The sequence below is a fragment of the Dromaius novaehollandiae genome, chromosome 17 (assembly GCF_036370855.1).
Source record: "Dromaius novaehollandiae isolate bDroNov1 chromosome 17, bDroNov1.hap1, whole genome shotgun sequence".
Classification (NCBI taxonomy): domain Eukaryota; kingdom Metazoa; phylum Chordata; class Aves; order Casuariiformes; family Dromaiidae; genus Dromaius; species Dromaius novaehollandiae.
Genome location: NC_088114.1, coordinates 2,573,599 through 2,596,292, shown reverse-complemented (window position 1 = coordinate 2,596,292; position 22,694 = coordinate 2,573,599). Strand labels below are relative to the sequence as shown.

At 65.0% G+C, this 22,694-nt stretch overlaps 1 protein-coding gene across 2 annotated transcripts; it reads left to right on the top strand.

The window, feature by feature from the left end:
• The first annotated feature begins 160 nt into the window (after positions 1 to 160).
• On the top strand, positions 161 to 20,208 carry WSCD2 (WSC domain containing 2). Of its 2 annotated transcripts, none has more exons than XM_064521902.1 (9): positions 161 to 187; positions 7,665 to 8,334; positions 11,763 to 11,877; positions 12,540 to 12,724; positions 13,213 to 13,334; positions 13,869 to 14,043; positions 15,037 to 15,201; positions 17,735 to 17,935; positions 19,718 to 20,208. In XM_064521902.1, the coding sequence occupies exons 2-9, from the start codon at positions 7,971 to 7,973 to the stop codon at positions 20,068 to 20,070; spliced, it is 1,680 nt and encodes a 559-aa protein (XP_064377972.1). In that variant the 5' UTR covers positions 161 to 187; positions 7,665 to 7,970; the 3' UTR covers positions 20,071 to 20,208. The 2 variants fall into 2 exon arrangements, with proteins under 2 accessions (XP_064377972.1, XP_064377973.1); XM_064521903.1 differs by lacking the exon at positions 161 to 187 and adding an exon at positions 466 to 592.
• Positions 20,209 to 22,694: the final 2,486 nt, after the last annotated feature.

The window sequence follows — 22,694 nt, the reverse complement described above, 5'->3', positions numbered from 1 at the left end:
CGGGAGCGAGCGCGATGTTAAGTAACAGCGCTCAGACGCGGCGCCCGCGCTGCCCAGCGGCACCGGCACCGGCACCGGCACCGGCGGAACAGCGGGCCGGGCCGGGCCGGGCCGGGCCGGGCGGCCGCGGGCAGCGCTCGGCGGGCGCGGGGGGGGACCCGGAGCCGGAGCCGGAGCCGCGGCGCAGGTAGGAGCCGGGCGCGGAGCGGGGGCCGCCGGCTGCTCGCAAAGTTTCGCTGCCGGGGAGATGGGCTGGGGGGGGGGGGTCGTGGTGCAGGGGGGGTTAAACCCCCCCCCCAAACCCCCCCCCCCCGGGGGGAGCAGCAAAGGGCGCTGCGGTGCCGGGGCGGTGCTCGAGCGGCGCCTGCAAGTCGCGGGCGGGAGGCCGGCGGCCTCCGAGGGGTTAAAGATGCTTCGCGGGAGCTGCTGATAATTCCAGCCCTGGCAATGGTTTCCTCGCGCTGCCTGCTGCCGCTGGAGAAAGGGCTCCTGGATCCGGGGAGGAGGGAGCGAGGCAGGCAGCGAGGGAGCTCTCGCCGCCTCCGTAGACTCCGTGCAAGAGCATTCACGGCGAGGGAGATTGGAAAAGATGGTAATCCTTTCGAATGAACTTCCCCTATTCGTTTTCTTTTTTTGGCATCCGCCCTGGCAACTTATTAGAATATTTTAATATAAAGTTTAAAAAAACGTGCATGCGGGAAAGAGCGGGGTGCAGCTAAAGAACGGTGTGAAGGTTACCTTGAGCCGAGCGTTACAAAAAGCCGGTCCCTGCTTATTTGAGGAAGGCAGGATTAAATAAAGTTTCTCGGCAATCCGACCCTGGAAGAGCCGGGGAGGGGGTGGACTCGGCGGGGGGAGCTGCCGCGGGGATGCTCCGGGCTCCCCGCCTGCGCCGGCCTGCTGCTCCCCGTGCTGCCGGGCCCGGGTGACGGGAGCGCGGTGGCCTCGGGGGTCCCCTCGGCAGCCGGCGGCCCCTGACGCCCCTCGGCAGCCCGCTGGCCTCCCTCCGAGCTGCGCGGGAGTTTTGCCGAGGTCCCTTTTTTTACGGGCTGCCCCTTTTGCGCGCTTGGGCTGCAAATCGCCGGGCTTGGGGACTGCCAGGGATGGGCTGGCCCTCGCTACATCCAGCACCGGCAGGCGCGAGGGGCTGCTGCGGGGCTGGGTTTGCACCAGCAGTGATTATTTATTGTTCAGTTATTATTTATTGTTCGCGCAGCTCGCCCTAGGGCAGCGGGAGGGGACATGGCTGGGACCGGAGGGGACATGGCTGGGACCGGAGGGGGCCAGCGGCGTGCTGCGAAGGCGGCTGCCCTGCTCGGTTCTGCTCCGGGCGCTTCGGGTGGTTAGCGGAGCCCCGTGCCTCGGCGCTGGGTCCTGCGGGAGCCCCTGCGCCCTCTCCCTCCTCCCAGCACAGCCAGGGCATGAGGCTGCGTCTCCTCATCCCCAGGACAAAATGTCTCATCCTTAGCCCAGGCAGCTTTTCCACCCCCCCTTCCCCGGCGGAGATGCGGGTGCCTCGGGGCGCTGCCGGCCCCGCAGTGCCGTGCCGAGCTGCCCTTGCTCTCACCCTGGCAGCGACTCGACCCCTTGGCCGCCGGCCGCTGGCTCCGGCCCGCCGGGGACGGGGGTTACCCGATCCCTGGCTTCCAGCTGCGCCGAGCTCTGCGCTTCCTTCTCGGCTCCGTGCTGGCGGCAGGCCTCCGCCGGGGCACAGCGTCCGCCCCGCCCGGGCGCCCCGTGGCCTCTGCCAGGCACCAGGTCACCGCGCAGCCCCGGCACCCTGCTCGGCCGGGTCCCCACAGCCGTGCCGGGCTCCTTCCCAAATCAGGCTTCCCGGGAGGATCCCCTTGCTCCCAGCTTTGCTCCTGCAGGTGGGATGGGATGCAGATTCCCATCGTGCTGGCATCTCTGCCACGCAGCCCGTTCCCTCCCCAGCGCGGTCCCTCCCGGCCGGCAGACCCCGGGAAGGGCTTTGCTTCTGCAGCCGCCGCTCTGCTGTCCCAGGCAGGTCCCCTGAGCGGCCCCGGCTTTGCTCCCGAGCCGGGATGCTCCAGGGAAGAGAAGTCTCGGTGCTTTGGGGCCTCCTTCACTGCACGCCGGCTGCCCCTGAGCCCAGAGTGCAGCCCGGGGCGGGGGGGGGGGGGGTGGAACGACCCGCTTCCCATGCATCCCGGCTGTCCGTGCATCCCCGGGGACCGAGCGAGCGTGGGAAGGCGACGTGCGTCCCCGCAGCTGTCCCTGTGTCCCCGCTCGTTGCAGCGCGCGAGTGCAGAGCTCCTGCGCTGCCCCGTGCACCGCCGCTGTCACGGCTCCTCGCGCTGACCGCGGAAAATCGCAGCCCTGGCCAGCGAGGAGCGAAACGTCCGTCCCTGCGCCCCGATTTCCCTCTCCCCGAGCGGCAGCTCCGGGACAGAGAGCCCTGGGAGTCGGGTGGGAGCAGGGGTTGGCCCAACCCCGCGTGAGCCTAGGCAATTCTGGCGGATATACGGGAATATGTGAGAGGTTCGGGATGCAACTCAGGGAGCCGATTGCTCCGTGGGACCTCGGATGTGCGAAGGCTGCCGAGAGCCGCCGGCGGGGCCAGGCCGTTGGTGCGTTTGCCTTGCTTCCCGGGCGCAGCCGCTGGGGCAAATAATCCGGCGGGCAAATAATCTGGCAGACAAATAATCCGGCGGGCAGCGCTGCTTGCTTTCCGCAGGGCTGCAGGGCCGGCGCCTCCGAAGCGGGAGGGCCTGGGGTTTTCCCTCTCCTCAGCTAGTTAGTTTTGGAAAGCTCCAGCGTGACTCTCCAAAGAGCCTCTGCTGCGCTGCGCTTGCCCGGGGCCGCCGGCGAGGGACGGCCGGGAGAGGCCCCAGCTCCTCGGGAAGCCGCCCTGGGAAACGGGAGCGGTGAGAAATGACCTTCCCCGTTATATTAACGTAAATGCGCCGTGGCAGGTAGTGACTGCTGCGCGGGAGGCTGCCCGTGCTGATTGCCCCAGCGCTGTGCGTAATCCCAGATTTCAGGGTGCCGCGCGAACCTGCCGGCTCGGGGCTGGGAACGGCCCGCTCCGGGAGCACCTCTTTGCCTCGGGAATCCCGATCCGCCGGGAACGGCTCCGCGTGGAGCTGGGCGGATTGCGGGGGCTGATCCGACGCGAGCGCAGACGTGGGCGCGTGGCAGCCGCCCACGAGGGCGTTTCGGAGGCGGCGCAGCCTCCGCTTCGCGTGGCGTCGGCAGCCGAAGGGCCCCGCTGCTCGGCAGCCGCCGCCGCTCCATGGCCGGCCTTCCTCCCGCCCTCCTCCTCCTCGCTGTCCCGGCGCCCGCTTCGGTGCGAGTCCCCTGGGAGCAGCGCGGGCAAGTGATTCGCTGAGACGCACCAAAAACCACAGCTGGATTTTGCAGACGGGGCGTAAAATACCTAGAGCATAATTTATATCGCAGCTCGTTAGGTTGAGCCAATTTGCAGGTGCACGGTGTCGTCCGGGCGAAGCTGAACCACCCTTCGCGCGGGGCTGCGGCGTCCCGACGGGCTCGTCCGCGCCCCTCCTCCTGCCTCAGTCCCTGGGATACGCGGCCGAGTTGTCACTCTGCGTTTGCCCCGGTGGCAAAGCCCCGTCCCCGAGGGTCCCGGCCGCAACGGGGCTGTCGCGAGGCGAGCGCTGGCCCTCCGGGGCACGAGGAAGCTCCCGGCTCCGGCAGCCTCCCCGCTTTGCCTCCGTTAAGTGCCGAGGCCGTCGGTAAATCTCCTGCGGGATATTTAAAAAGCGGCTCCTCCCCGCGAGCGACGAAGTCAGCCGCTTAATTTCCGGCCAAAACCCTCCATCGATTTCCAGTGAGGAGGAAGATTTACAGACCTCCAAATGCGTTTGGAAATGCTGCGAAAAAATCCATCGGCAGATGGGCAAATCCTGCGCTGGGCTTGCGGCTCCGACCTGTGCATCCCAAATAAGCAGTTTTTCCTCTGCGGATCTTCTGGCTTGGCCTGCAGAGGGGATCCGGCTCTGACCCGGGGGCTTCGGAGCCCCTTTCGGCTGCGCTGGCTTTCCAAGGACCGCTTCCCCGCGGGCGGCTGGAGGAAAAGGTTTTGCTCCTGCCTTTTTGCGCCGTCCGGGAACGGATCAAGCCCTGCGCTGGCTCCTGCTGCTGCCTGCCCCGAAAAGCAGGAGCGGGAGCAGGGTTTTGGACGAAAGCTGGCCTCCCTGGGGGAAGGCAGGCTGCCGCCTCGGGCTGGAGGGGCCGGGCACCGGCTGCAGCGTCCCAGTTCCGCCGAGCTCCTTTCCCAGCAGTAATGCTATTTAAATGTAGTCAAGCGCATCTCGTTTTCTGGTTCTATTTTGGCGAGCGAGGAGGGGTCAGGGTGCGTTTTCACGGCAAGTGCAGAAGGTGGATGATTCACCTGGGAGCGACGCCGAGCTCCCGAGGACGGATGCTCGCGGGACCTGGCCTGCGGGGCAGGAGGGAGGGTGATGCCGGAGGGCTCGAGGGATGGTGCACACAGGTGGCCCCTTCCCCTGGGGGTCCCGCCTGCGAGGCTGGCGGCTCTGCGGCGCAGGACGGCTGCATCGTCCGCTGCCGTGGGGGTTCGAGGGGCTGAAATCGCAGGAGCCGCTCTGCAACGGCAGCAGTCGGCCAGCTCCTGCATCCAGGGAGCTGAGGGACGCGGCGCTTCCAGCGAAGGGACTTGGTCCTTCAGCAAACCCCGGGGGGTTGGCACGGTACCAGGTCCAGGGAGCAGAGCGTGCCCTCGATCCTGCACGTGATGCACTGGATATTGCACATGATTCCCTGGATCCTGCACGCTGTGCACTGGATATTGCACATAATGCCCTGGATCCTGCACACTGTGCCCTGGATCCTGCACACTGTGCACTGGATATTGCACATGATGCACTGGATATTGCACATGATGCCCTGGATCCTGCACGCTGTGCACTGGATATTGCACATGATGCACTGGATATTGCACATGATGCATTGAATCCTGCACACTGTGCCCTGGATCCTGCACACTGTGCACTGGATATTGCACATGATGCACTGGATATTGCACATGATTCCCTGGATCCTGCACACTGTGCACTGGATATTGCACATAATGCCCTGGATCCTGCACGCTGTGCACTGGATATTGCACATGATGTCCTGGATCCTGCACGCTGTGCCCTGGATCCTGCACACTGTGCACTGGATATTGCACATGATGCACTGGATATTGCACATGATGCATTGAATCCTGCACACTGTGCCCTGGATCCTGCACGCTGTGCACTGGATATTGCACATGATGCACTGGATATTGCAAATGATTCCCTGGATCCTGCACGCTGTGCACTGGATATTGCACATGATGCACTGGATATTGCACATGATGCCCTGGATCCTGCACGCCGTGCCCTGGATATTGCACACGGCGCGCTGCGTCCCGCGCTCCGTGCCCTGCTGTCTCCCAGGCAGATCGCCTGGCTCCGCTTTGGACATTAGACTCCATCCAGTCCCTCTGTATTTTAAAGACCTATTCTTCCTCTGTCTCGCTGATAAGAAATGCTAATGATGTGGTGAAATTGGATAGTTCAGTCGCCTTCTCCTCCTAATGGAACTCTTGTGTTCGTTAATTTGCTGTTTTTAATGGGCTGATTGTTCCCCTGCGCTGGGGGAACCACGTGAGCACTTCAGCGAGTTTCGCAGTGGTCAGATGTGAGGTGGTGCTTGAAGGCAACTGAACCTTGTTGCTCAGTAATTGCGGAGCAATTTGGAGACACGACTCCAATGTATAATTTATCCGCGCTTCCCTCGCCCTGGTCACAGGCGGTCGCGGAGCCGCTCCCGCCGCGCAGAAGAGCCCTGCCAGGGCCGGGGCCGCCCTGCCTGCGCCCGGCTCTGCTCGGGAAGGGAGAAAAACCTCCAAAATCGATATATTCTGCCCCGTAGCGAACAGCTTTAGCGGTGCCGAATCCGGGCTCCCACCTCCGGGAGGAGGATTTTGGCTGCCTGGGGTGAGCGCGGCCGAGGCGGTGCAGGTAGGCGAGGAGCGAGCGGGGCTCGCCGGCCGGCGGGGATCCCTCGGGGAGGAGCAGGACGGAGGCGCCGGGGCTCCCGCGTTAAAATACCGGTGTGTAATCCATGCCATAGGTTGCGCCGATATTTCTTCTTTAATCAGCTGAAGACAGACGGCGGGAACGTGGAGGCCATGAAACGAATGGCACTTTGTCTTTCCGCGTCTCCTTCCCGAAAATAAGAGGAGCAAGTGACAGGCGGCTTGTCCCGGCTGCGGGACGGTGGCGGGGGGCTGCGGGGCACCGCGACGCCCCGTCCCCGACGGATGCACTGCCTCTCCCGTGCTGCAGCCTCGCTTTTCGGAAGGGAAAGGGGGAAAACGAAGCCCCGGGCGAGGCGGCTGCCGAACCCTGTGCACGCTCGGGCCCTCGCGGTGCTCGCCCGCGCGCCGGCCCCGGCTCTGCTTGCACGCGCGCGTGCGGCGGCAGCGATTCGCGGTTGGAGCGGCAGCTCTGCGAGGTGCTGACAGCAGCTCCGAGGCGGCGGTGGGAGCCACCGGCCTCCCCGCAGCCTCCCGGCACGGGCAGGATCCGGCCCCGGCCCCGGGGTGGGGCCGAGCCGGGCGGAGAGAAACCCCCGCGAGGGACGAGCAGCCCCCGGCGTCCCGGGACCGTCAGGCTGCGCCGGCCCCTCCGGAGCGGGCACGGAGGAAGAGGATGGGAGGGAGGAAGGATGGAGGGGGAGGATAGGAGGGAGGAGGGATGGAGGGAGAGGACAGGAGGGACAACGAGGGATGGAGAGATGAAGGATGGGAGGGACGAGGGATGGAGGGACAGGACGGGAAGGGATGAAGGATGGAGAGACGAAGGATGGAGGGAGGGGATGGGAGGGATGAAGGATGGAGAGATGAAGAATGGAGGGGGAGACGAAGGATGGAGGGAGAAGATGGAGGGAGAGGATGAGAGGGATGAAGGATGGAGAGACGAAGGATGGAGGGAGAGGATGGGAGGGAGGAAGGATGGTGAGACGAAGGATGGAGAGAAGACGGAGGGATGAAGGATGGAGGGACAAAGGACAGAGAGATGAAGGATGGAGGGAGAGGACAGTGGTCCCTCCCAGCGCGTGGGGCCAGCACGGCCCGGCTCTGTCCGGCGGGGTGCTCCGTGTGGAGTCTCTGCTGGCTCGTAGCCTTCAGCTCACCGGGCTGCTTTTCTCCTCGCGGAGCAGGAGGCCGTCAGGGCGTCGCGGTCCTTCGCCTGCCGCTCTGGTTGCACAACGCCTGCAGGACACCAGTGTCTGCGAGGCCTCTGCTCTCCTGGGACGTCGCTTTAAAGCCGCTTTTAAAGTCTGGCACTCGCTTTGAGAGCGCCTTCGCCCTCCTCGCGGCGGGGTCCGAGGTTTTTCCCAGGGCTCCTCGTAGCCCGTTAGCAGTTTGGCCTCGCGCCGCTCGTTTGCACGGGGCAATCGTTCCTGGTGGGTCTCCGCGGGCGGGGTGCAATGCACGACGCGGCGCGGGTTTTGCAGCCGGCTCTGTGCCCCGCAGCCCGTCCCTGCCGCGGCTGCCCCGTGCCCCAGCCGGGGTGCCGCAGCTCGCCGCGGAGCCGGCGCCGGGGTGGGATAAGTGCCGTGCACGCGCTCCCGGGAGCCGCGGAGCACCTCTCTAACGCCGGCCTCTCCTCTGCTTGCAGGTGGGCACCTCCCGCCGCGGGGCCGCGGTGAAGGGCGGCCGCTGAGCCCCACGTCCCCGTCCCCGTCCCGCCGGAGCCCCAGCGAGGGGCTTTCGCATCGCCCGCTTCGCCTGCCATGGTCCCTCCGCCGGCGGCATCGCCGGGCCACGCCGAGGGGCTTCGCCGGGGGACGGATAAACCGCAGCAGCCGTGACGCCGTCGGCGGGAGCCGTCTCCGTCTCCGTCTCCGTCTCCGTCTCCGTCCGGGCGGCCCGGCCGCACCCGCGCCGCGCCGCGTGCTCCCGCGCGGGGCGGGATGAGGGCGGCATGGCCAAGCTGCTGGTGAAGCTGCAGCGGTACTTTCGGCGGAAACCCGTGCGCGTGTGCACGCTGCTGGCTCTCTACGCGGCGGCCGGCAGCCTGCTCCTCCTGCACGCCGGCTTCGCCCGGGGGCCAGCGGCGGCGGGGGGCCGCGGGGCCGGCGAGCCCCCCGAGCTGCCCTACGCGGCGGGGGTCCCCGCGGCCCGCGGCTTCCCGGAGCCGGCGGCGGTCGATGGGGGCCGGCGCTACGGACCCTGGTTCAAAAGCGCCTCCAAGGAGGCGGCGGAGCGGAGCAAGGCGGGAGCCGCCGGCGGGACGCGGAGCCGGGCGCCCAGGGGCCGGGCCGCCCGCGACAAGGAGGAGGACCGAGGTGAGGCTCGCGCGGGGGTCCTGCCCCCTCCCCAGAGCCCCTTCCCAGAGCCCCCACCTCCCTCCCGCCCTGCACGCTGATTTCCCGCTTTTTCCCATTTTTTCCAGTTGCACTTATTCTGCTTGTATCTTTTTGGGCTCTCGGTGGTGCCGTGCTCCGATGCGGCGCGCCTGCGCCATGGACCTTGTTGCCATGCTGCATCCTTGCCGTGGGGCTGCCCGGCTCCGCGAGACCCCCCCCGGCTCACTCCGGAGCAAAACCATGGGAATAACGCCCGGCTGTTTCCCGCGGGCTGCAACGCGGCCACCCCCTCCGGCTATCGGCCCTGCCCGTCTCCGGGGCGCCGCGTGCCGTCGAGTCGGGGCGTTGTTAATGAGCCAGGATAAACGAACGTAGCGCTTCGCATCGATTTTTAAAATGTCATCTCTTTATCCCGAAGGCGACTCCGTGCAGACAAAGCTCCGTGCTCACGGAGGTGCCTTAAACTTGCGTGCGGGGGCTCGCGCGGCGGACCGGCGTGCTCCCATCCTGGGGGGCTTGCAGACGTGGCGGGGGCCTTGCAAAACGAGGGCAGCGAGCGTTCGCCCGGGATGGGGGATCCCGGGACGGAGGTGCAGGGTTTAACCCTTGTGCAAGGTGGTCCGCGCTCCTCGTGCAAGCGTGCGGCTCCTCCCCGCGCCCCTCTGCCCCCCCCCCCGCGAAGGGCCGACGTGTCCCTGCCGCGGAGGGCGAAAGCTCTCGCCGTTCGCTGCCGTTAATGAAGCTGGTGGGAAGGAGCAGAGCGGCAGCCTGCTACAGCGCAGCGCCCGTGACAGCCGCCTGACGGATTGCCGGGTGTTTAGGGAAAGAGCTGCAGCATTATCCGATATAGGAAACCCGGAGCGAAATCAGGACGGGGAGCGGGGGCTGCTGCAGAGGGAGGCAGGAACAGTCGGGCTCTTCCCTGCCTTCCCGGCGGTGGTTCCCGCTCCCCAGCCTGAAGAGGGCTTAGGCAGCCGGTGCAGAGCTGGTGGGGCTGCCGGGAGGCTCCGGCTGGGAATTCCCTCCCTCGCACCATTCCCAGGCACCCGGGAACGGCCGCCCGCCTCTGCTCGGCACCGCGCACGCTCGTCTGCCGGGCGCGTACCCGTGCGTGGACACGCTCTGCCCAGGGGCCGCGGATGGGCTGCTCCGGGGGGGGGGAAGCAACCCCCAAAGCAGCAAGCAACAAATGCAGCCCCCGGCAAAGCACCGCTCTCAGCCGCCGGCACGGCAGGTTGCAGCCCAAAACGCGGGCTCCCCGGCGGCTCCCCGCGCCCCGGCCGTGCAGGGCCAGCCGAGGCGGTTTTTAAGGGGGGGAAAAAATTCCCCGCGGTGCTTAAAGGACTTTCCCGCCTGCTAAAACGGGAGCGACGAGAGGCTCTCCCCCCCCCCCCCCCGCCAGCTGCCTGCCCTCCGCTCGCTCCCCGTCGTGTCCTTGCACCCGGGGGGGGGGTGCGGCCCTTCCCGAGCCGCGTGCGGCCGCGCGGTTGCATTAATGCGAAGTGACGTTTAGAGCATCTCCACCAGATGCTTAGTGAGAATCAACTGTCAGTCACCAGGGAAACCCGAGCGGGGCTCCTCGCCGGGGCCGTATGCACGCTGCCGCTCCCCGCGCCGGGCGGGCGGGCTCTGGGGCTCTTGCGGAGACTAGACTTTATATTAAGCTTTGCATTAAGCTGTTAATTATTGTTTTGCAATGCTGACACCCTGGTTATCAGGCTAGAGTTGCTTCTCTATCAGAAGACAAAGCCGTTGGGGGAATTAAATGGGTATTTGCTGGGGGGGGTTCCGTGACTCGGTGCACACTCACATTTCCAGCACGGTCCAAATGTCCTCTTGGCCCAGTGAGACCGGTGCATTGGAGCAGGTCTCAATTTGCCTGCTCGGGTTATTTAATCGTCAGGTTATTTAATCATCAGCAGCTCGTCCTGGTTGCCGGGCATGTCGCTCCGGTCGGACCGGGCCACGCTTCCTCCGGCACGTCTCCCTGTCCGTGCCTCGTTCGCTTGCCGTCCTCGCATCTCCCTAATTCTTCCAGTTGCCTTCCTAATAAGTCGCCGTACCCATATGTCAAGAGCAATGGGTTGAATGTAATGCACATCAGTCACTGGTGCTGTGAAAATTGCTGGAGTAATCCCACACTGGTTAGAGCTATCACGAACAAAATTAGCCGCCCTTCGGAAACCCGCTCAGCGCTGCGGAAATGCCAAGTTGTGCTGAGAGTAATTGGGAGCAGAGAGTTAGGGCTGTTTGGTGGCTGAAGCCAGCGGGCACCTTTCTCAAGCCTCCTCCTCCCCCGAAAGTCTGCCGGCTGGGGAAGCAGGTTTGCAGCATCGAGAAGCTGCAGGGGACACAGCTGGAGGGCTGCGTGGTGCCGTGGGCACAGCTGGAAGGGTATTTGGCGTGATGGGCACAGCTGGAGGGCTGTGTGGTGCCGTGGGCACAGCTGGATGGGTATTTGGCATGATGGGCACAGCTGGAGGGCTGTGTGGTGCCGTGGGCACAGCTGGATGGGTATTTGGCATGGGGGGCACAGCTGGAGTGCTGTGTGGTGCCATGGGCACAGCTGGATGGGTATTCGGCATGGTGGGCACAGCTGGAGGGCTGTGTGGTGCAATAGGCACAGCTGGATGGGTATTCGGCATGGTGGGCACAGCTGGAGGGCTGTGTGGTGCCGTGGGCACAGCTGGATGGGTATTCGGCGTGGTGGGCACAGCTGGAGGGCTACATGGTGCCGTAGACACAGCTGGAAGGGCATTTGGCATCGTGGGCACATCTGGAGGGCTGCGTGCTGTCATGAAGCCCCCTCCACGGGGCTCCGTGGGGCTGCACTGCTCCAGCGGCCCCGAACGGGCACGAGACTCCCGTGTCCCCATCTGGGGACTCTGCAGCAGCCGTCGGCGCGCCCAGCCGGGGCGGGAGAGGCAGCAGGCGCGTGCCCAGCCCTAACGAGGGGTCTGACGAGGAGCCGTCTAACGAGGAGCCGTAACGGGGCCGGCGCTCTTGCCCGCGGCCCGGGCGCTCCCGCCTGGCGCGAGGTTTCCTCCGGACCGCGCCGGGGACAAACCCGGGGGCCACGGTGGCGGTGGCAGGGCCGGGCAGGGACCAGGGGAGCACCGCGGTTCCCGGGTATTTGCAGTTGAATTTCTCCCTGCCAGGAGACCGTTTCTCCGGGCTGGCCCTCGGCGGGTGCCCTGCACGGGCGCGCGGCCCCTCTCCACCCTCCTCTTCCTCCCTCGTGCCCCCCGGGGCTGCGGTTTCTTCCCCGGGGATTTGCAGGGCAGCTGAGCTCATTCATGTTGGAAAAGTGGGGGGAAAAAAAAAAAAAAAAGGAGGCAAATTTCACGGGGGGCTGGGGGAGGGCGAGGCGAGCGGCTGCGGCTGACCCCCCCCTCCGCTCTCCCCAGCCAAGTACATCGGCTGCTACGTGGACAACACGCGCCGGCGGACGCTCCGCGGCGTCTCCTTCTTCGACTACAAGAAGATGACAGTCTTCCGTTGCCAGGACAACTGCGCCGAGCGGTACTGTAGCGGGGACGGGCACCGCGGGCTCCCCCGCGCCAGCAGCTCTCCCCCCACCCCCCGCCCTTGCTTTTCTTTAGATTTGGGCGAGTCGGAGCTTGCTTTCTTCTTTTTTTTCCTCCCTGGTTCTCCGCCTGGTTTTTCCTCCCGGGATGGGGAACGGGATGGGGAGCCAGGATGGGGAGCCAGGATTGGGAGCGGGGATGGGGAGCAGGGATGGGGACCCGGGATGGGGAGCGGGAATGGGGAGCCAGGATGGGGAGCCGGGATGGGGAGCGGGAATGGGGAGCCGGCTGGTTTTCGGTTGCAGTTGCACCTCTGGCCCCGATGCACCGGCAGAGCCTCTCCGGGGAGCTCTGGGCTGCATCGCGGGACCCCCCCAAAACGCCTCCCCCCGAGCTTGGCCACCACGGCGTGCCCGGAGCAGCGTGCCCGTCCCCCCGGGGCGTTTGCTGCGACACTGGCTCCCGGGCTCCGCGTTATCCGGAGGGGGAGCCACGCACGCAAGCCCTGGCACCGACGGGGCGGGCGGCGCTTGCAAGCGGCTTCGCCGCATCGCCGCCGCCCTCGAGCAGCACCCGCGGCCCCCGGGGCGGGTGCCGGGGGCTGGCGGGTGCCGGTGCTGCCCCGCGGCCGCAACCCCCGGCCCCCTCTCGCGGCAGGGGCTACCTGTACGCGGGGCTGGAGTTCGGCGCCGAGTGCTACTGCGGCCACAAGGTGCAGGCGGCCAACGTGAGCGAGGCCGAGTGCGGCATGGCCTGCAAGGGCGAGCGCGGCAACACGTGCGGCGGCGTCAACCGCCTGGCCATCTACCGCCTGGAGCTGGCCCAGGAGTCGGCGCGGAGGTGTAAGTCCCTTGTGCCTTGTGCCCTGTCCCTTGTCCCTCGTTCCCTGTCCCTTGTCCCTCGTTCCCTCCAACTAGCTCAGGGCAAGCGATGCTCTGAGAGCCGGGAGATGCCGCCACTGCTGATGGTCTCCAAAGCGCGGCCGTGTCTCGGGTCCGTGCTCGTCGCAGCAGCCGGGAGCGGAGCGGACCGGCCCTGCAGCAAGCTCCGTGCAGCCCTGGGCTGCGAGCGGCCGCCGAAGCCCTTCAGGGCTGGAGGGTTCCTGGGGTTTTTCCTCTCCAAGCATCTCCCAGAGCAAAGCTAGCAAAAATGCAATCAGAAAAATGCTCTCGAATGATGCCCAGATTGTCCCTGTCGCTGGCATCACCCCTGAGGACTGGCAGCCCGGCGGCTGCTGCTGGGGGAGCTGGCTCGCTTTGGGGCACAACCCTGCTGTTTTGGGGGCTTTCAGCAGAGATTTTAGCACCGATTTAGCCCCTCTCGCCCGCAGACGGCAGCGCGATCTTCCGGGGGTGCTTCCGCCGGCCGGACAACGTCTCCATCGCCCTGCCCGCCAGCCAGACGATGCTCAACATGTCCGTGGACAAGTGCGTCGACTTCTGCACCGAAAAGGTACCCGGGGGGGGCTCGGGGACGCCAGTGCCCCGCGCACACTTCCAAGTGTTAATCAGCAAGAAAAGGCCACACTGGATAAATCTGAATCCAATTTAGTGCAATCATTATATGCATCCAAACTACACCTGACCAAGTTTGCAGCCTCTGGAGGCCCGGGAGGCCCCAGGACCTCACCGTGCCCAGCTGCCCCCGGCTTCGACCGTGCCGGGTGCTTGTCTGCTTGCAACCGAGCGGTTTTCGTTTGCTTGCAACCGCGTGGATTTTCCCAGGCGGACGCCCGCAGGGCGCTGAGCAGCCGGGTCTCTGCCGTGTTGCCAAAGGCACGCGGCTGCACGGCCGGTCCCTGCGGGGAGCTGTGCCCGCGCTGCCGGCCCCTGCGGCCGTGCGAGCTGCTGCCCGGGGCCTCGGTGCTGCCGTGGCTGCGGAAAGGGGCTGGGTGGAGGCTGCGGGCAATGTTGCAGCCGGGGTGGCCGGGACGGGGGTCCGGACGGTGCATCCGTGCCGACGCCGGCCCCGGTGCCCCGGCCACAGGAGTACCCACTGTCGGCGCTGGCCGGGACCGCCTGCCGCTGCGGCTTCCCCACGAGCCTCTTCACCCTGCACGAGCGCGAGGACGAGCAGCTCTGCGCCCAGCGGTGCGCCGGCGAGGAGTACGAGAGCTGCGGCACCGCCGACTACTTCCTCGTCTACCAGACCCAGGTGCAAGGTGAGGGCGGCACGGCACGGTGCAGCACAGCATGGCACGGTGCAGCATTGCATGGCACGGCACGGTGCAGCACAGCATGGCACGGTGCAGCACGGCACGGCACGGTGCAGCACAGCATGGCATGGTGCAGCACGGCACAGCACGGTGCAGCACAGCATGGCATGATGCAGCATTGCATGGCACGGCACGGTGCAGCACGGCACGGCACGGCGCAGCACAGCACGGCACGGTGCAGCACGGCACAGCACGGTGCAGCACAGCATGGCATGATGCAGCATTGCATGGCACGGCACGGTGCAGCACAGCACGGCACGGTGCAGCACGGCACGGCACGGTGCAGCACAGCATGGCATGGTGCAGCATGGCACAGTACGGCACGGTGCAGCACGGTGCAGCGCGGCATGGCACGGCACGGCACGGCACGGCACGGCATGGTGGGGCCGGCAATCGCCTCCCCGCAGCTCCGGGCGCTCTCCCTGCCTTTGCCCCCGCAGGAGGGCAGGGACCCCCCCTCGACACCCGCTTTCCCCACCACCCCACACCCCTCCTGGAGGTGCCGGCCCCCGTCACCCCGGGGAAAGTGACAGGCAGCTTGAAATATCTATTCGACTTTCATTAAAAATTACCATTTATTTTAATTTCCCAGGAAATAAATCCTCCCCTGAACAAACAGCTTTAATTACCGCTTAAATCAGATGCAAGAAATAACATTTGCCATCTGCCTCCAGCAGGCACCTTCCCCTCGCCCGCTTCGCTCTCCTCGTTCACACCCCGCGGGCCGGCGCGGGCCGCCGGAGGGGACCCCGGGCCGCCGGAGGGGACCCCGGCGCGGGGCGTCTCTTCGCGCTCGGGCAGCGCCGCGGAGCGTCTCCCGGCCCGGAGGATGCAGCCGCTCGGTGTCCGCATCCCGCCGGGGCGCCGCGGCCGGGAAGCAGCATCCCCGCAGCATCCCGGGCCCCGGTGCCGCCGCCCGACGCCGCCTTCTCCCCGCAGACAACCGCTGCATGGACCGCAGGTTTCTGCCGGCCCGCTCCCGGCACGTCGTCGCGCTGGCCAGCTTCCCCGGCGCCGGCAACACCTGGGCCCGGCACCTCATCGAGCTCGCCACCGGCTTCTACACCGGCAGCTACTACTTCGACGGCTCCCTCTACAACAAAGGTGCGCGAGGGGGGATGCGGCCTGTTCCCGCGCAGGATGAGCAGGGATGCAGCCCGCTCCGGCCTGTTCCCACGCGATGCGAGGGGGGATGCAGCCCATTCCAGCCCATTCCTGCAGGCACAAGCAGGGATGCAGCCTGCTCCAGCCCGTTCCCATGCAGCACGAGCAGGGATGCAGCCCGCTCCGGCCCGCTCCCACAAAGCACGAGCAGGGATGCAGCCCGCTCCGGCCCGCTCCCACAAAGCACGAGCAGGGATGCAGCCCGCTCCGGCCCGTTCCCACAAAGCATGAGCAGGGATGCAGCCTGCTCCGGCCCGTTCCCACGCGATGCGAGGGGGGATGCAGCCCTTTCCAGCCCGTTCCTGCACAGCACGAGCAGGGATGCAGCCCGTTCCGGCCCGTTCCTGCACGGCACGAGCAGGGATGCAGCCTGCTCCGGCCTGTTCCCATGCAGCACAAGCAGGGATGCAGCCCGCTCCGGCCCGCTCCCACAAAGCATGAGCAGGGATGCAGCCCGCTCCGGCCCGTTCCCGCATCGCTCCCCCACCGCTCCGGGCGGGAAGGCAGCGGTCCCTGCAGCTCCCAGCAACCCGGGGGATGAGACGGTTCGTGCCCGGCACTTCCCGATTCGGAAGGTCGCGGCAGACCCGAGCTCCCCGGCGTCGAGCGCCCGCCCTGCCTGCTGCCGCCCGCGAGGAGCCGTTCAGGGCAGAGCTGGCGTTCCCCGGGCGCTTGGTCCTTTTGACCCCACGGCGGGGTCGAAACCTCCTAGAGCAGGAGCCGGAGCAGCTCCAGCCCCCCAAACCAGGGGATTCTTGCAGATTTTTTCCACCTGGGAAGAAATCCGCAACCGAAACCCGCCCAGCGGAGGGAGCACCGCCAGCCCGGCGTTGCCAAAGCAGCCTGCGGTTTTGCAGAACGGCTGGAGCAGCTGGTGTCCGGCTCCTGCCACCACACGTATAAAAATCCCGGCCGTGTCCGGGTGCTGGGGAACGCTCACATCCGTGTTGCTCAGCGCGAGCGGTTGGGAAAGCGCTGATGAGCTCACGGGCGCAGGGAGAAGGGAGCTGATCTCGTTTGCAGCATTATCCACATGTGATCAGTCGATTCACGTCATGTCGTTTAGATCAGCTTCGGGTCTGGGAAATGTCCAAAAAAGGAGATAATCCGAAAACAAATTATCTGCTTCCTCCGCCCCCATCACCCCTCATTTCCGCAGACCCCACTAATCCTGCCACAGCGCCAGCCCGTCCGGAGCGCTCCGACCTCTCCAGGCAGGAATACACCCGCTTTCTAACCCAATCTCCCCACCCCGTGCTGCGAGAAGCCCACCTCCCCCTTGCAAAGGCGGCTTTCTCCGGGAGTGCACAGGGGAGCTCAGCGGAGCAGCGCGGGTCCGTCGGCAGCTCCGGGGCGCCGGGCACTGCCGGCTCGCGGCTGCCGGCTCGCTCCGAGCACCGTCTCCTTGGGCCGAGCCATTCGCCGGGTTTCCATCTGCTGCACTTGTTTGATGCAGAAATCGTTTACCGCGTAATTATTTGGCAGGGAAGGGGCAGCCTTGCTCCCGCCGTCCTCAGGACCTTCGAGGCAGGACGGCAGCATCGTCCCTGTCGCGCTGATGCTGCCGCCGCGGCTGGGCCGGGTCGGGAACGGCCACGGCACCGCGGCAAAGCCCAGCTGAGCTGCCGCCTTTCGGGGGAAAAAACAGCAAAACAGCAAGGCTAAATGAAAAAAAAGCCTGGGGCAGGGCTGAAGCTTTTCCAGGCCAAAGCCAGCTTCCCTGGCAGCTCCTCCGGATAACACCCCTGTTGCAATTTGGGGGGGGGGACCCGTTGTCCGTCCCGCCGAGGACCCAAGCGGCGTTTTCCCAGGCTCTGGCTCGCCGGAGCGGGCCGGGAGGTATCCAGGCAACTGAGCTCGGCCGCCGTGTCGCCGTGCTGCGCTGCCGAAAGCCAATTACACATCGCTAATTGATGTAATACATCTCCTCGCACCTTATCTCCCACCCGGCTCGACTCCGCACGGTGCTGGCGGGTCGGACCGCGGCGCAGAGACCCAGTGCCGCATCCTCGTGCCGGGGCAGCCGCCGCTCCGGAGATGCCCCGCGGCCTCGCGTTTTCTCATGGATTAGGATTTTGCCCTAATGCTGTGCATTTTGCCCAGAGGCCCTCAGGGAAAGCTGGGATTTGCAGAGTCGGGCTGGTTGGGAGCGAAACGAGCCGGGCCGCATCCAGCGTGGCTCCGTGGGAACCGCCACATCTCTGCCCAGCTCCGTGCCCGGAGCACCTCCGGCATCCCGGGCAGCTCCCGCGCGCGGTCAGCCCCACGGTGCGGGACTTTGCACGAGCGCTGGAGTCGGAGCTCAAGCTCAGAGATCATTTCCATCTGGGAGAGGGATGCAAACCCCGCTTCGAGCAGCAGCTGCTTCCCTCCAGCTGTGTCGTGCAACCTGCACATTGCAAACCTGCAGCCAACTGTGTTTTTCGCCTCTTCTCTTTTCCCCTGCCGCCGGCGCTGCCCGCTGCCCCGGCAGGGTTCAAGGGCGAGCGGGACCACTGGCGGAGCGGCAGGACCATCTGCATCAAGACGCACGAGAGCGGCCAGAAGGAGATCGAGTCCTTCGACGCGGCCATCCTGCTCATCCGCAACCCCTACAAGGCGCTGATGGCCGAGTTCAACCGCAAGTACGGCGGGCACATCGGCTTCGCCTCCCACGCCCACTGGAAGGGCAAAGGTAGGCGGCCAATATCCCCCCGATCCCCCCGATCCCGCTGCTCCTGGGGCCCCAGAGCCGCCGGCCGAGGGTGGGAGCAGCCTGTGCTGCCGCGGGAGCCCCGTTCCCCCGCCCTGCGCCGGCCGTTAATTACAGCAATTTGCAAATTGCTGTTGTGCATTGACTTCATTGGAAAGAGTTAAACTATTTAGCCTGGTTGAACAGCTGCCACCCTTAATTCGGGGTTTATTTAAAGGATGTTCTTCCCTCGGTGCTGCCGGGTCCGTCATCGCCGTGTGCTCGCGGTGCATCCGCGCCGGCATCCCGGGGACGCGAGTCTCTCCAGGGAGGTGCATTTTAGCAGTGCAATTAGCTTTCGGGGTAATTATCAGGTTAATTAACCAGCGGAGCAACTTACCCAGAGAGAGGGAGATTTTTTCCGTCGCTGGAGGATTGCAAATGGAGTTTGGGCGTTTGCTGAGGGCCGTGGTTCACCCTGAGCCGGGGGTGCTGCGGGGCTGCGATGCTTCCCGCAGCTGATCCCGCCGGCCCCCGCGCTCACCCCCGCGCACAGCCACATGACCGGGAATTTTACTTTTTTCCTTCTATTTGCAACCGGGCTTTCAGGAAGCCGAGGCTGAAGGCTCCGTAAAACCAGTATTTTGTTCCATGACATTAATTTTATTATATCCCTGGAGTGGTTCCAAAGCAAAGTTTTATGTGATATGATTACACAAGGTGAATTGTCCTGTATCTGTTTAATGAAACAGATACTGTGTTTAATGATTCTTTAGGGAATTAAATACATTTAAGCTATTAATCAGGCATCAGTTTCTCAAGGAGGATGAGACAAAGAAGCAGCTACCCGGAGCTTTTATGCATCATAAGATACACGTATATTCCACTTCCAGGAGAGTCGTTGCTTATTATTGATGTTTCATTATCTTTTTTATCACCTGATTTTTATGTGAGGATCAATTAGCTAAGAACCGCGGGGATAATTGAAAGATGTTAGTAGGGAGCTCAAGTAGTCGCCCTAGGAACCTGCTGGCAAACACGTCTCGCTCGGGGGTTTATTAATCTCCCAGCCAGGAGCTGTGCTGACAGTGCGCAACCTGCAATGGCCGTGTGCGACGTGCAATGGCCGTGTGCGATGTGCAATGGCCGTGTGCAGTGGCAGCGTGCAATGACAGTGTGCAATATGCAATGCCAGTGTGCAGTGGCAGTGTGCAATGTGCAATAACAGTGTGCAATGTGCAGTATGCAATGTGCAATGACAGCGTGCAGTGTGCAAGGACAGTGTGCAATGTGCAATGCCAGTGTGCAGTGGCAGTGTCCAAGGTGCAATAACAATGTGCCATGGCAGTGTGCAACATGCAATGACAGCGTGCAATGTGCAAGGACAGCATGTAGTGGCAGTGTGCAATGTGCAGTAACGATGTGCAACATGCAATGGCAGTGTGCAACGTGCAATGGCAGTGTGCAGTGGCAGTGTGCAATGTGCAATAACAGTGTGCAATGTGCAATGGCAATGTGCAGTGTGCAATGTGCAATGGCAATGTGCAATAACAGTGTGCAATGGCAATGTGCAGTGTGCAATGACAGTGTGCAAAGACAGTGGTGCCTTAAGAAACCTGGGAAAGAAGTCAGCACAGTTAGACGGCACACGTACCTCTCCGGTCCTGCTCGGTGCAAAACACCCCATCTCTGGAAGGGTGCCGGGGGGCGAGAGCCAGCGGCCCGGGGGGGCGAGTCGGGGTCTCCGGGGGGGTCGGGCGCTGACGGGCGCCGTGGCTCTTGCAGAGTGGCCGGAGTTCGTGCGGACCTACGCGCCGTGGTGGGCCACCCACACGCTGGACTGGCTGCGCTTCGGCCGCCGGGTGCTGGTGGTGCACTTCGAGGACCTGAAGCGGGACCTGTTCGCGCAGCTGCAGCGCATGGTGGGCCTGCTGGGCATCGCCGCCCGCGAGGACCGGCTGCTCTGCGTCGAGGGCCAGAAGGACGGCAACTTCAAGCGCTCGGGGCTGCGGAAGCTGGAGTTCGACCCCTACACGCCCGAGATGCGCCACGCCATCGGCGGCTACATCAAGACGGTGGACGCGGCGCTGAAGCTGCGAAACCTCTCCGGGGTGCCGGACGACTACTACCCGCGGTGACGGCGCCCGGGGACGGCTCCGCTCGCCCAGGAGCCGCTCGGCCCGCCCGGCCTCCGCCGCGTCCCCCCCGGGGTGGGGGGGGACCCGCTTTCCATTCCCCATCTGCTGCTAGTAGCTGTGATCGCGTCCCTGCATGAGAAACGGTGCGGGGCGGGGCGGCCCCGTGGCCCCATTGCCCGGCTTGCACGGTGCCTCCCTCTGCCATCCCACCATCCCCGGCCGCCGCGCGCGAGCAAGAGGGCAGCTGCGGGCCGTGCCGCCACCCCCGGGTGCTGCGGCACCCTGCAGCCCAGGACGGGGCTGAGCACCCACGCACTCACTTGCATTGCTGCAAGGGACAGGGCTGAGCACCCGCACACTCGCTTGCAATGCTGCAAGGGCGGGGGGGGGGGGGTTACCAGGCAGGGGGAAGAGCATGCAGGGCCCACGGTCCCTCATTTCCAAAGCTGGGGAGCCCAAAAAGCCCAGGGGTGGCATTTGGGAGGACACGGGGCGAGTGCAGTGCCGGGGACATTGAGATGCGCCAGGGTTGCAAGCGCTCAGCCCCGGCGGCAGCCAGCGGAGGGGGAATTGCCACCGCGGGGGCTCCAGGTGCGAGCTGTCCCCGGCGGCATGCACAAGTCCTCCCCTCGGCCCCGAAGGAGGAGCAAACCCTGAGCATGAGCTTTTCGGCGTGCGACAGCCCCGATCCCCCCTCCGGGCACCTTCCCGGCGGCGGGACCCCCCGGTCGCTGCTCCGCACGCTGCCCCCGCCTTCGCACCCCCCCGGGAGGAGCAGAACCAAAGGGCCTCCGCGTGCAGCGGGATCAGGCCGCTTGCAAAGCTGACGGTCTGCAGAGCTGCACATGGCTCCCCGGCGCGTCCCCGGCCCCGCATTGCCGCGTCCCCGACCCAGCTTCGCCCCCCTCCCCGCAAGCCCCCTTGGATGTAGGTGCAAAAGCCATATATCGTGCGCAGCCTTTTCTATAGCTCAGTACTCGAGGGGTGGCTCGTAACGCCGGATCTTGCTAGAAGTACGTGCACAGATCTGGATCCGTCGGGATCTACCTGTCCGTCTGCATTCGAGGGGAGAGGAGACAACTCCGCTGAGAAAAGGAGAATTTAAATAAAATATATTTTTCTAACGCGCGTGAGGAGACGGCCTGGCCGGGGGGACGCGGCGGGGGGGGGCCGGGCGGGCGGGCGCCCCGGGGCGTCGCCAAATGTATTTTGTACGGAGTCGCGACACTGTTTTTAACTCTTCCTTTGACAAATCCGCCGAGGTTTTCCGCGAGACCGGACGCCCCTTTCCCGCTGGGAACCACCCGGTCGCGCTCCCGCTGGTCTGCGGCGCTCCGGGGCGCCGACCGCCGCCGCCACAAATCCTCAGGTCGAGCCGGCTATTAAACGCGAGTTTTGTTGCTCTCCCGCCTCGGCGTGTGTTTGTGGGGCAGCGGCGGGACTTGCACGTAGCTCCCCCCCCCAGCATCAATTGCATTAATATCCCTGAGCCCAAACCACTGCGAACAGCGATACCCGAACGCCGCCGAAGCGGCTCCTTCGTGGGCGTTTTAGCAACGTTGCAGCACCCTCAAAGCACGGTTTGCACAGCTGCAGCGTGCAAGGAAAGAAGGGGCTCGGTGGGATTTATTCCTTTTCGCCAGCCGCCCTCATATCCGGAGTTTTTGACATGCTTTCTCGCTCGCGTTGCGTTTGCGGCAATAAAATCGGATGCCGGGCGCGATTTGCTCCGGGGAGGGGCCCAGCATCCTTTCGGCCCCCTGGAAATAGCGGCAGGGAGGGAGCTGCTGGGCCGGGACGCGGGGGCGAGGAGGAGGAGGAGGGACCGCCCGGGGAAGCTCCCCGAGTGCTGCCTTTCCTCCCCGTGGCTTTGAGGATCGCTGGCGCTTAATTCCCTTCTTTCGCCGCAATTCCCTTCTGCGATGAAGCTGAGCAATTTGCAGCCATCACCGTGTGCTGGTAGCTGGGTGCTGGACGTGCGGCTCCGCGCGGACGTCCCCTCCCCGCTGCCACGGCTCCGCGTCTTCGGGGCCGTCCCGGGAAAAGCAGCACCGGGGTTTCGGCTTGCTGCTAGCTCTGCGGGGCCGGTGCTCGATGACAGCATCCATATCGCCGCCGGGAAGCGGAGCATCCCTCCTGCATCGCTTGCACGTGCAAAGCTCCCGGCGCTCGGGGACCGCTGCGACGGCTCTTTTACAAAAGCCGTAAAACGCGCGGGAGACGAGCGCTATAAATCCGAGCGGCGGCAATACCCATCCCCTACAAAAGAACCATGTTTATTTATTGTTTTTACTATTTTCTGTAAAATTTACAGTTGGCAATCTGCCCGGGCGCGGCGGAGATAATTTAAACGTGGCTCCAAGCAGCCTGGCGTTGAGGGGAGAGAAATGATAAAATATTTATTCTTTTCTTTCTTAAATCCGATTCCAAATAAAGGCGTGACTTGTCGGAGGCGGGAAGCACAGCGTTGTGTCCGGGCCGTGGCGGCTAATTGGGGCGAGCGGTCGTTAAGGGCTGCAACGCGTCGCGAGATGGGGATTGCTGCGTATCCTGGAGCCGCTTCCCAAACGCTGCAGCGAGGTGAAACCCGGCCCCGAAGCTCCCGGCCCCGGCAAACGGCTCGT

Excerpts from the sequence above, each read along its gene's own strand:
- WSCD2 (XM_064521902.1), top strand. The coding sequence starts at position 7,971 with ATGGCCAAGCTGCTGGTGAAGCTGCAGCGGTACTTTCGGCGGAAACCC. Across the intron at positions 11,878-12,539 it reads CAGGACAACTGCGCCGAGCG|GGGCTACCTGTACGCGGGGC; the intron begins GTACTGTAGCGG and ends CTCTCGCGGCAG. Across the intron at positions 17,936-19,717 it reads CGCCCACTGGAAGGGCAAAG|AGTGGCCGGAGTTCGTGCGG; the intron begins GTAGGCGGCCAA and ends TGGCTCTTGCAG.